At 41.7% G+C, this 13,003-nt stretch overlaps 1 protein-coding gene across 1 annotated transcript in view; it reads right to left on the bottom strand.

Annotated features, from left to right (window-relative positions):
- The window catches only part of BCL2L10 (BCL2 like 10), a 7,720-nt gene extending 7,105 nt beyond the window's left edge, over window positions 1–615 (bottom strand). Inside the window, exon 1 of the mRNA XM_072402376.1 lies at window positions 57–615. Coding sequence (XP_072258477.1) covers window positions 57–446 — 390 coding nt within the window. The 5' untranslated portion in view covers window positions 447–615. The remainder of the gene's footprint in view (window positions 1–56) is intronic.
- Between the last annotated feature and the right edge of the window lie 12,388 nt (window positions 616–13,003).

Below are 13,003 nucleotides of genomic sequence, written 5' to 3'. Positions count from 1 at the left end.
GAATGGATGTAGGTGCAGCCTAGAAGCATGAATCCAGCAGTAATAGAGATCATTACCCATGCTCCATTCTTCTGGAACCAGTCTCTGTGCTCCTGCACCAGGAATCTGCTCAGCACCTCGGCCAGTTCCTGGGGGGTCGCCCCTTTGTGTTCCCCGGGTCTCTGCAGTAAGACCCCAGCGAAGGCGATGAGTCCAACCACCCGGCCCCAGTTGAGTCCCCCCTCCAGGGGAAGCTGCGCCGCCACTTGCTCCAGTGTAGTCCGGCAATCTCCTGGAAGTCGCTCCACCGATTCATAAAATTCGCGATTCCTATCGATCATCTCCTCTGACACCCTGCAGAGAGTCTGCGCCACGGGTGTGGGGGGAGGATGGCGGTCCTTGCGGAGGCAGCGCTGGAGATAATCCTCCAACAGGGAGCGGGTCTCCTCCAGCCACTGATCAGACATACTAAAAGGATGGGGACACAGGACGGATCACTCCATATAAATGTGCCCCAGCACAAACACCGCCCACCAGGGCAATCCACTGATCGCTGCAATGTCCGGGAATCAGACAGGAGCTGTCCGCTCTGCGATACTGCACACTGCTCCGATCCGGGCACACTGCCTGCATGACTGCCAGCTTTTGTTTAAAGCCCTGCTAGGCTGCGTGACCGTCCCGCCCCCCAGCTCGGATTGGCTAATATCAGACCACGCCTTCCATTCATGAAAACCTAGCATAGATAGGAAGTGTGATAACGTCCTGCCTCATTCTGATTGGAAGAGAAATTAAAAGCTTGAGAGTTAGATTAATTATACATTTACATATAGGCGGGGTCTGTCACGCTAACCATGTATCCAAGACCTGTCACTCATATGTTCTTACCCACCCAGTAGGCGTGGTTTGTCACCCATATCCCCGCCCATGCTTTGTGGCTGACGTCATGGGAAGCGCTCCAGGGAATTTCTCAATGTATTATTGTAATCCATAGGAACTGCATGTTCTCTTGTGTGATGTCATCATACTTCGGGGAATAGTGACATTGTGAGACCAACAATGCTACACACCTTCTCCTGTACTCTCCTATAAAATTCTCAGGGCCTTCCCAGCCCAGCATTTGCTTCCATATATAAATAAGTGTAAAGTGTCATTTGTGTCAGAAAATAGGAATAATAATTTTAATAATAATAAATGATATTTAGTATGACATATTCTGCACACCACAATGGGGGGACTTGTGACAATGTAAAGGCCCGGTCCCCGCTATAGCTGTGCAGGTTGGAATCATGGCCAGGACATAATCTGCATGGAGTTTGTAGGTTCTCCCCACGGTTTCCTCCACATTCCGAAAATATGGAGTTAGGTGAATTGGCTTCCCCCAAAATTGTCCTTAGACTACAATAATGACATATGACTATGGTAGGTACATTAGATTGTGAGCCTCTTTGAGGGACAGCTAGTGACATGACTATGGACTTTGTACAGCGCTACGTAATATGATGGCGCTATAAAAATACTGTGTAATAATAATATGGGGAGTAATAAAATGTACGTAGGTTGCTGTGATGCCATGTGTTATGTTTTATTTGTAATGGCTGCAGAAGGCATCACACAGAATTTTAAAATCAAATGTTTTGGTAATATGTGTTTGGGTATCAGGAAGAAATGGAAGGACAGTGCAACAATGTATCGGCCCATTCAGATCTAAGCATTGTGAGAAAAAAAAAAAACATTTTAATGCCTTATTGTTAAACTATATAACATATTACGCAGCGCTGTACAATAAACAGGGGTTGCAAATGACAGATAGATACAGACAGTGACACAGGAGGAGAGGACCCTGCCCCGAAGAGCTGACAATCTAGGAGGTGGGGGAAGTAGTGGTGGGAAGTAGTGAGGCTAGTAATAGAAGACAGGTAGGGAGTTTGAAAAAATGGGTTTTGAGTGCTCTTTTAAATGAGCAGAAAGTAGGAGCAAGGGGAATAGGACAAGGGAGACAATTCCAGAGAGTTGGGGCAGCTCTAGAAAAGTCAAGGAGCCATGTGTGTGATGAGGTTATGAGTGAGGAAGTCAGTAGTAGATGAGTATTTTTCTTTCTGGTCAGAAATGTAAGAGGGACAAGAGCTGTGAATGGATTTGAAGGCAAAGCACAGGAGCTTGAAGTTGATTCTGAGGTGAAACGGAAGCCAATGAAGAGAAATACAAAGAGAGGCAGCAGAAAGGAGCGATGGGAAGGTTGGATACGTTTGGCTGCAGCATTCATAGTGGATTGTAGAGGAGAGAGTTGGGATAATGAAATAACAGAGAGGAGGATGTTACCCAATGCAAGACAACACACATACCGTAGTGAAGTACATAGTTTTATGGTGCACTGATTCACATCCACATTGCAGTGTACCACAGCACATTTTAATGTACAGTTTGTGCATTGTGGTGATCTACATTGGAAACATGGTGCAGGTCTGATCTTTGCTGCATGGTTATGCATTGGCATTGAAATGAATGGGCTGCCATAAATTCTGTGTGTGCCTAATGCAAAGCCTGAGATAACACAATACAGAGATATAGCAGATCTGCATATTTGTGATCCCTTGATTTAGGTGCTAACATTACTTTCTAAGAAAATTATATCAGCATTATTTAATATATTGGAATATAGGAATAAGTGCTAGGTGCCAAAGATTCTAACCCCACCATGGTGTGTCTAGGTGGCAATTTCACTTTCATGCATTGTGATCCATGACCTTCTTGAGTCAAGCCATCCATGCACTTTAGTGCAAATCAATATGCTATTGCATGTGTACAACACTGGACTGCAAACACACAGCAATAGAACAAAAAAAAAAAAACTTTTGAAAGTGCCAGTCGGCTCGCTAATATGCCAGTCCAATGTCTTCCTCAACTATTGACCTGGACCAGAATTGTATATAAGGAGGCCTGACTTTTCTCTCTTTCTTCTCTATCTGGTTGATTCTTCTAGGTCAGGGATTTCAAACATTTTGAGGCAAGAGACAGCCAGGCTATCAGCATTTTACAAGGAGGTCAGTAGAGGCAAGCACAGGTTTGTTGTCTCATTATAAATACAGACACGGTTCTCCTCCTGTCTGTTATGATGACACACTAATAAAATGATTTTACCTCATGGACAGGGAAAAGGTGTCCAAAAACCATCAAAAATCGTTATTCTTTGTGTTTCTTCTAATGCCATATTGTCACCAAAATAGTAGGTAGACTGCTTACATTTTCAGGAGAAAGGGGGAGCAGTGTCAACTTCCATACTTCTCTTGCAACAGGTGTATTAACAAGAAAAGAACACACAATATATATATATATATATATATATATATATATATATATATATATATAACTAGACAGCTATATAAATCAACCAATCAGGTATAAGCGTGCATTCTCTGTTCTGTACCTTATAGTAACTCTAGGCTCCATAAATTGGGTGCGAATTTTAAATAATAATTTATCATTGGCTTGATTTTAATTTATATTTATTTTACATTTTTTTATTTTTAATACTTACAGAAAAGAAAGAATGAGAATCAGAATGGAGAAGTGGTAAATTGTTTCCCACTTCCTGTCTATTTGACATCTGTCAGACACAACAGGAAAAAGCAACCCCCCCCCTTCCCCTTTAACATGGACACAGACTGAAAAGAAACTTTCTTCACTTTCTCCAACACTGAATCAAATAGCTGTTGGTGTCAATTTAATGTCATGTACAATCCATAATTCATTCAATACAAAGATTTGCAAAACATTTTGGATCCCATTCAAGGCATAGTTTTCATAGGGGCACTTCCAGGTCAGTGCATAGGGCAGGAGGGTGACAATAACTGTGGGAAACTTCTTATTTTGATCAAATCTGAACACTCTACAAATAAATAGCTGTAACATAAAGCACAGTACGTTTCCTCCAACATCCTAGTGTACTTACTACAGTTGCTTTGCACCAGGCAATGGCAGATTTAACCAACAGTGGCCCCCTGTGCAGAACCAATTTGCCTACAGTGGTCATGTAAAACAATATCAGGGTTTTATTGTTTGAAATAGATTTACAGTACATTAAAGTCATTTTTTTCAAGGGCATAACCATATGGTATAGGACCCCACAGCAAAATCATTACAGACCAATCTAATTCCCCTTTCCACCAATACTTCTAATAAGTATTGCTTGATTATGCCTTTAATATAGACCCATTAAAGCCTAATTTGAGTCCAAACAACATTAAGGCAAAATAAGAAGAAATTCTGGTGGTTTCCTATGGTCTCAGGATACTAACTATACAAAATTCCATTTAAGAACCATAAGGAGATCTGGCATTGTTGGAAAGCCCATCACCAGTAGTTTAGTAAATAAAATCATTACACAAGGAAGATAAGTTGTAGTAAGGGGAATATGGAGGCAACAATGACAGCAGAAGCAGCTGTACCGCTAGGTGTACAGAGTGTAAGCTGTTAAAATAAACCTCTGATCAATCACAGAGTACGACTTTGCATTGTTCTGCAACTTCAATGTAATCAGCCAGAAAAGTGCAGTCATCAGAGATCCAAGCCTGCAAAACTGCAAACTGTCCAGTACTACAGTCTTGGTGTCATGGTCCCTTCTGTGACTGAAGTTAGAGGATCTGTCAGACAAGCTGCAGGTGAGGTTATCTGACAGTCTCTTTGTTTTTACTTGTTTCTGTGTTGTTTGTAATGACCACTCCCCTTGCATCAGGTGCAGCTGCTGGTCATTACTGCTCCTCCATTTAGTCCGGCCTCACACTTCATGCTATGCGGTTGATATTCACTTCTGGGATGTGAAGAGCTGGAGTGTTGCCCTATCCAGAGTGCCTGCTTTTATATCTGCTATTAAGATAAGTTGAATTACTTTTGGTGTTTTGTTGTTCTTTTGTTGTTTATTAGGGTCTTTCATAAGGGAAGGAACCAGTAGTCTCAAGCCAGTCACTAGTCCTAGGGCTATGCAGGGCTAGTAGGGCCAGGGTTCCTGTGTATGAGTATTCCTACCATCAGGGGATACTCATACTGTTAGGAGTTAGGGCTAGGTTAGGGTATCTGTAAGGGGTGACCATTCCCTTTTCCCTAGCCATTGGAGGCCTAGTCATGAGTATAACCTTTCTGTTTCCCTCCCCTCCTTGTTATCCGTGACACTTGGGGGGGTTCCTAAAGTCTTTTTCCTGGTCCTCCTCCTGATAGCATAAACATGGGTAATCCTGCCCACATTACCCCTCCCAGGACCACCTTTTCCCCAATAAAAAACCCCCTTCCACTTACCTCCCTGTTCTTTTTCCGTCCTTCTCCAGAATCATCGGACGCTGGTGAGGTGGCTCCTTCTTCTTCTTCTTCTTCTTCCCCGGCGTCTTCTCTGTTCTCAGGGAGCTGCATTCCTTCAATGGAGAACGCAGCTCCAGTCCACAGACTTCCGGGTTGTAAAGGTACTGCGCATGCACCGTAACATGCGCATGATCGTAACAGAGAGTGTTGCTAAGAACACAAGCATCAGGTACATTGATGTATAATATGTTTAGCTTAATGTATTATTTTCTGTTAATGCAGTAATAATTTAATTGATGATGATAATAATGTAATTTTTTTTATGGTTGTAGATTCTATCTCCTCTTTCCTGAGAAAGCCGATATTTCCACAAAACACGTAGAGAATTTACCCAGAATGTATCCTTCACAGGGACACTCAGAAAGGAGAGATTATTGTGGTTAATAATGGTTTTTATGTGGTTTTATGTATTGGAAATGAGCCTTGTAATGTAAAAATTATTTAAAAAATTTGTTTTTTTTATAATGCATGTTGTTGATATTGGCCTAAAAAAATCCCGCTACAAAAATTGGTGTTCTTCACCGTATATTCTTTTTTTTTTCTGGATTTGATAAGAGATGTGGCCTACGTGATATAAAACATATGTATAGGTGGAAATCTTCTTCTTCTTTGTAAGGTAGAAATATTGTAAACATTTTTGAGTAGCAATAGATGCATCCTAAATTAAATATTCACAATTTTATATGCTACTTCATTATAGGGGTTAAAGCCCTGGCAGGAAACACCTCAAAAAGACAAGACATAAGGCCTCTCCTACCCCTTTCCGACAGTTCTCTAAACAGGAACTTGGGGCAGGGACGAGCTCCCCCTTATATAGAGCGAGTAGGGAAAGATCATCTTCCCACTCCGGACTGGTCACATGATGGCAATGAATCTTGTTGGGCATGTGGGGCTAAAGCCCTGCCTTCAAAATTGGTGTGTGCAATTTGCCTTAAAAAGGCATGTCGAGACAGAGAGACCGAGGCCAAGGAGATGAAGGGGTATATTGATCAGGTCATTGCGTAGGGTTTAAAGAACCTTACCATCGGCACAAGTGCTATGGCACATGAGGACGTGGGTAAACATTGGGATTTACCACAAGGCTTGGATATATCAGAATATGTAGTTTGACTTTTCATTAATCAACTCGTTTGTAGTTGCTATAAGAGACGGCTTTCAGTGGGAGTTGGAAGCTCCGCCCCTTCCAAAGAGAAAAAGATATTTCCCGTCACTAAAAAAGGAAGGTATAACTTTTCCTTTCATGGAAGAGATAAAGCAGCTCTTTGAAGGAGAGTGGGCAAAACCTGATAAGAAATGCTCCTTTATGAACAGATTCGCAAAATTGTATCCTATGGGCGAAAGGGAATCAGAGGTCTTTGATGTTAATCCAGCTGTGGATGCTCCATTGCAGCACCTGGTAAGGGATGTGGTGCTCCTAATTCGGTAATTAGGTAAACCTTTATGGAGACCCTATGGATAGAAAGTTGGAAGGGGATCTCAAGAGGATTTATGCTGCTGCGGGATTAGCTAGCCGGCCTGCGGTGGCACTTACCTTCGTGTCAGGAGCCTTATTGGCTTGGGTGCAAAGGTCCAGGGGCATCATAGAAGGTGAAGCAGAAGATTTGTCAATTAGTATATGTTTAGAGAAAATTAAGCTAACAGCGGATTTTCTGGCGGAAGCATCACTGGATCTGGTCAGATTGTCAGCAAAGAATATGGCTTTTTCTGTAACGGCAAGAAGGGCTCTTTGGTTGAGACATTGGGTAGCCGACTCGGTGTCGAAACAATCTTCATGTTCTATACCCTTTGAGGTGAAGTTGCTCTTTGGAAAGTCACTGGAAGAATAAATCCAGAGGGTAACTGGCGGGAGATCGGGCCTGTTAACCCCAAAACGGAAGCAACAACTTTTTGCGAGGCACAATCGGGGATCCAAAGAAAGTGGGCAAGGTTTCAGGGGAATACGGTCCCAGGAATACGCTCTGCAGCCATGAAAGGGAACTCAGTTGTCCTTTCGGAGGCCAGCCAGAACAGGTGTTGCACAGCCAGCCAAGTCTTCAAGCAAACAATTCTGAAGATGGCTATACCCAGGCATTGGAAGTTGGTGCCCATCTTTTAAAATTTGCGGGACAATGGAAACAAAGAATCATAGATGCCTGGGTAAGGTCAGTAGTATCCGAGGGATACCAGATGGAGTTTGCGCAGAAACCCCCACAAACAAGTTTCAGAAGGACATTGCTTCAACGAAAGTGTCAGAAAATAGAACCATAATTGCGTATGTGCAAGAACTGGCAAAATTTCAAGCAATAGTACCTGTTCCACTACAAGAGCAGGGGAAAGGATTTTATTCCATACTATTTCTGGTGCAGAAACCCTCGGGGATTTTCATCCACTAATGGATTTGAGAGACCTGAATGCATATCTGGAGGTGAAGTCATTTGGATGGAATCATTGCAGACTATACTCTCCGTCATACATCCGAACAACTGGATGATTTTGATCGATCTGGAAAATGCATACCTACATGTTCCCATCGCTCAAAAATATTTAAGGTTCAGCATAGGAGTTTTTCACTACCAATTCACGTCTGCCCTTCGGCCTGGCTATGGGCCCGAGAACATTTTCCAAAGTGTTTGTGGCTCTGGCAGCTTATCTGAGGCTTCAGGGAGTATGTTTATACTGTTATTTGGATGACATACTATTGCTAGCAAAATCCAAGGATCAGCTCATGAAGGACTCAGCAGAAGATCAAGCACCTAACATAAAGGGCACTTCTATTCTGCAGAACTCCAAGAATAAAGGCAAGAGGTTGCATGAAAATGCTAGGATTCATGGCAGCATGTATAGCGGTGGTACCATGGGCCAAATGGCACATGAGAACTCTGCAAGTCAATGGAACTGAGAGTCCAAGGAACAGGTCATTGCCCTTCCAGCTTCAGTACAGAAGAACTGTTATGGTGGGCATCGGTGCAGAATCTATCCAAAGGGGTGTCCCTGGTGAAGGAAGGTTGGACAACCATTACGATGGATGCAAGTCTAGCAGGTTGGGGACCCATTGGGATCAGGGCCAAGAAGCCAACGACATTTGAAGATATCAGCAAAGATCTTTGGTTGGGCATAATGACATTTACTAGATCTGACAGCAATATACCTTCCAGGGAAACAGAACCAATTGGCAGACGCTTTGAGCAGGTCATTTCCAGATCTAAAAGAATGGTCCAAAATACCTACTTCCAATTTTCCAACAGTGGGGAACACCAATATTAGACTTGATGGCATTACCCAAGAACGCTTAGCTTCCAAGATTCTGTACGGGGTTCCACTGCAAACAGGCATGGGCTCAAGATACATTCTCTATCGGATGGAACTTTCCTCTTCTGTATGTGTTTCCACCAATACCATTGATTTTGAGGGTCCTCCTAAAGGGCAGAAGCGAACCTGGCAATAGTTATACTACCATATTGGCCAAGAAGGCCCTAGTTCGCCCTAATGACTCAGATGCTGATGTCTTCTCCTAGGCCTCTACCAGATCAGAGGGACATGCTGGTGCAGGGAACTTGGGTCAAACCTCAACCCCTACATTGGAAACTGAATGCCTTTCTATTGAAAGAGGAGGTATTTAGCAGGTGTGTCTGCTGAGAAAAGTATCAGACATTCTCTTAAGGGCAAGGAAATCGACAACCAACAAAACCTACTTCAAAATATGGAAACGATTCCTAATAATGTCTCATGAAAAAGGTTTCTCTACCACAGAACCAACAGCAGCTCAAATACTGTAATTCTTGCAGTTTGCACTAAAGAAAGGTCTTAGCTATAATATGATAAAGGTACAGGTGTCTGGCTTATCAGCCCTAACTTTGATGAAGTGGGCAGAAAATGCACTGATCCAACAGTAAAAATCAGGCCGCCAGTAAGGCCTTTATTCCCATCTTGGGACTTATCGTTAGTGCTTAAAGCCCTTTTACTCTCTCCCTTCCATCCAATAGAAGTTTGTTCAATAGAAAAACTTACATGGAAAGCGGTGTTCCTGACGGCTATTACATTCACCCGCAGGGTATCAGAATTGCAATCTCTCTCAACTAGAGAGTCTTATTATTCTGTCTCATCGGAAGGGGTGTATTTGCGGCCTTCTCCACAGTTTTCTCCGAAGGTGTCCTCGGCTTTCCACATAAACTGGAAAGTGGTATTACCATCAATGAACCAAATGAATGAAGAAATGGCTGAAAAGGATGACTCAAGTAAGTTAGACATGGTCCAGATAATCACCAGGTATGTTCAATGAACTAAAGGTTTTAGAAAGATGGACAATATGTTTGTGTTTCCTAGTGGACCAAAGAGGGGTCAAGCAGCCCCGGCAAGGATCATCTCTTTTTGGATCGTAGAGACAATTAAATATGCCTATTCTCTTATGAGTTTTCCTTTCCTGGGAACTCCTCCTGACGGCGTAATTACCCACCTCCTCTGGTCCTGTCGCAAGACTTAGGACGGAACAGGGAGGTAATAGTAAGGGTTTTTTTTTATTGGCGAAAAGGTGGTCACCTGAGGGTTAATGTGGGCAGGATTACCCATGTGTACGCCGTCAGGAGGATTTCCCAGGAAAGGAAAATTATGGGTAAGTATAACAACAATTTCCCTAATATTTCATTAAACTAACATGTTTTGAGGTTACATCAACAGGCAATCCACCAATGGAATGGTCTATCTAGTTCCCAGCATGTGTAGATATGTCTTATGGCTATTCTAAAAATAAAGCATTGGCATTTCCTGTATTGGATTAAATATCTTATTTCTGCTTTATTGTACCAAGGTGCTACGATCTCTGTTTCTGAAAAAATAAAAGACCACTTTCAATGTCTGATCATTTATCCCATCAGGAGGCAGCGCAGAAGTTATAAACAAACCTGTCATGAGAGAAATACATAGGCTCCCATGGCTAACTTCCTATTGAAAAAAAAAAGAAAACCATGATGATCTTCTGAGTGACATTCATTGCTTGACCCAGAGCACATTAAAGCTGTAGGATCAGTATGACAGCAGTGCAACCAGTATTTTTAAAAGGAGGTCCCCTCTACAGGGGTTTGATCAAAGAATATAACACAAAACATCATCATCAGGAAACTTCATTTTCTTTTAAAGCTGCCAATCTAACCTTCAATGAACATTCTTTGGTGGAGAATCTTCCAGGTTTACATGTTTCAACAGCAGTAATTGAATCATCACTAGGCAATGTTTCTGAGAATGTCAAATTCACTGCTATATAAATAGACCGTTTAGTGTTAAACAAATGCAAAGGACCACTGATAAGAGCTTAAAACAAGCCTTGCAGTAAAACAGAAACATTCCACCAGCAAAAGATCTGCTCTGTCCTCAATGTTGTCCCTATGACTATAAATACACTATGATCTGATTTGCCTGTGTTAGTTACTGGAAAAAATTATGTATTTATAGAAATACCCAAATGATGCTTTGTTCCTCTACTTAAAGCAGACTACTGGAGAAGACGTGCTAAAGTTAAGTCATAATACAAAAACAATCGATTTACTTTCTAATTCAATGAGTTCATTATTATTATTATTATTATTATAATACAGTATTTATATAGCACCAACATTTTATGCAGTGCAGTACAAAGTTCATAGTCATGTCACTAGCTGTTCTCAGAGGCGCTCACAATCTAATGTCCCTACCATAGTCATATGTCTTTATTACAGTCCAAGGCCAATTTTGGGGGGAAATCAATTAACCTAAATGCATGTTTTTGGAATGTAGAATGTGAACCTGTGTTGCACGGTGGCTCAGTGACAATAGACACAGTATTACTAATAAAGTCTTTGGGCATACTGTCAACTTGTCTTTTTTCTACACCATACATATAGTAGAAAAACGTTTATCAATTGAACATCATAAGGTTTATCACTAGCCTGGTAAAGTTTAATCAGTGGAGTATTACACTCTCACTTAGGTGTGGGAGGTGCAACCTTTCCTGGAAGAACACCCATTATGGTATATCAAATGCTGGAAATAGCCAGGGATGGACAAAAATGTAGACAATATGGACCCCAAATGTGCAGGAACTTATTAAAAAATATGCTTGTTCCAAGATATTAACAATCCTACTTCTGTGTGGCCAGAGTACCAGAGAGGCCTTCCAGCAAATCTGTTTTGTTGTGGTCCACGAGAAAATTTTAATGGTTGGCGGCTGTGGCCAGTGCGCCCCCCAGAAGGGTCAGGAGAAGGACCCCGTTGGGGAGGGCACACCAGCAAGAGCCATGGACCATGTCTCCTGTGCGGATCGCAGGCTCAGACCTGTAACGGGGGAGTGGGCGGGTTCTGGCATCATGATATCACTATGGGGGAAGTTTCTTCCGTGACACACGGCTCCTGGCACATGCGCAGTCTGGAGTTAGTAAATTTAAAGCGCCAAAAGGTTGGGGACCACTGTTCTGGGTTACCTTCCCCCCCCCTCGGTGGAGTATCTGATAGCCCCTTTTTTTTTTTACACTGATTGACCCTTGATAGGTAGTGGTGTATATTAGATATATCCTAATATGGGAAACAACAGCCCCTTGTGTAGTGTTTGTCTCTTATGTGACTTTGAAATGGTAATGGTATGTCATTCTATTGCTCTTTATCCCATATACATTTGGTTAGGATGTTCTGAAGATACAAATGTTTATACAGTAAATTCCTGTAAATTCAAGAAGTATACCTGTTAATTTCTTATTAATCCATAAATCTCATAGCTCCACAGTTTTTGGCAGTTGTCATTTTGACAGCAAGGCCATCATGTAACAATGCTACCCAGGCATGATCTGGAAACATAGAGATTTCAGGAGCTTGAAAAGGTTATACCAAAAGCTTGCAATAAAGTGTATGAGTATGAATTTATCCTACAATTGTGCAACCTTGGAAAAGTAATTTTGTTATAAAGAAATGGTTCAAATGCCATAACAAATTTTTATTTACAGCATGCAGTGTAATAAAATCAAAGTTTGAACATACCCAGCCCCCGCACCCTCCCCCTATTCCTCAGATTAAAAATAGTAACAAAGAGTATTTCTAACCTAATCCTGTGTTCTTAAATCTTGCTTGCTGACAGTTCCAGTGGTAATACCTGGTGACCTGAAGTCACCCTTCCTATTGGGCCTGATTTAATAAAGCTCTCCAAGGATGGAAAAGATACACTTTCATCAGTGAAGCTGGGTGATCCTGGATTGGATCATTGAATGGATCAAGGTCATTTTTTATTTGTTAGCAAATGTTTTCAATCCTGGACCAGATAAATTTCAGGTTTGCTGGATCACCCAGCTTCACTGATGAAAGGCCCATTGATGCCATTGTGTGCAAAGTTGAACCAGTGGCAACCATTAGTCCTGCATAGTAAGGAATGATTTAGTAGGCCTGCCCACATCTCTGCACTAGAGATAAAAGAAATAAGAGTGCCAGCTGTTATAGGACAATCAATGTAAATAATTACACCCATCAGATTTTCATGGTACCATTTAGTTTGATCCGATGTTTAAAATGAATAAATGGCCACTTAATCCCTGTCAATCCTATTGTTTTTTATGAAAAACAAAAAAAATGAACAAAATCTATTAACTGTTATTATTATTATTATTATTATTAAACAGGATTTATATAGCGCCAACATATTACGCAGCGCTGTACATTAAATAGGGATTGCAAATGACAGACT

Source organism: Pyxicephalus adspersus, chromosome 2 (genome assembly GCF_032062135.1).
Source record: "Pyxicephalus adspersus chromosome 2, UCB_Pads_2.0, whole genome shotgun sequence".
NCBI classification, from domain to species: Eukaryota; Metazoa; Chordata; class Amphibia; order Anura; family Pyxicephalidae; genus Pyxicephalus; species Pyxicephalus adspersus.
Note: the sequence above shows the minus strand (reverse complement) of the source record. Positions and strands in the feature narration are given on the sequence as shown.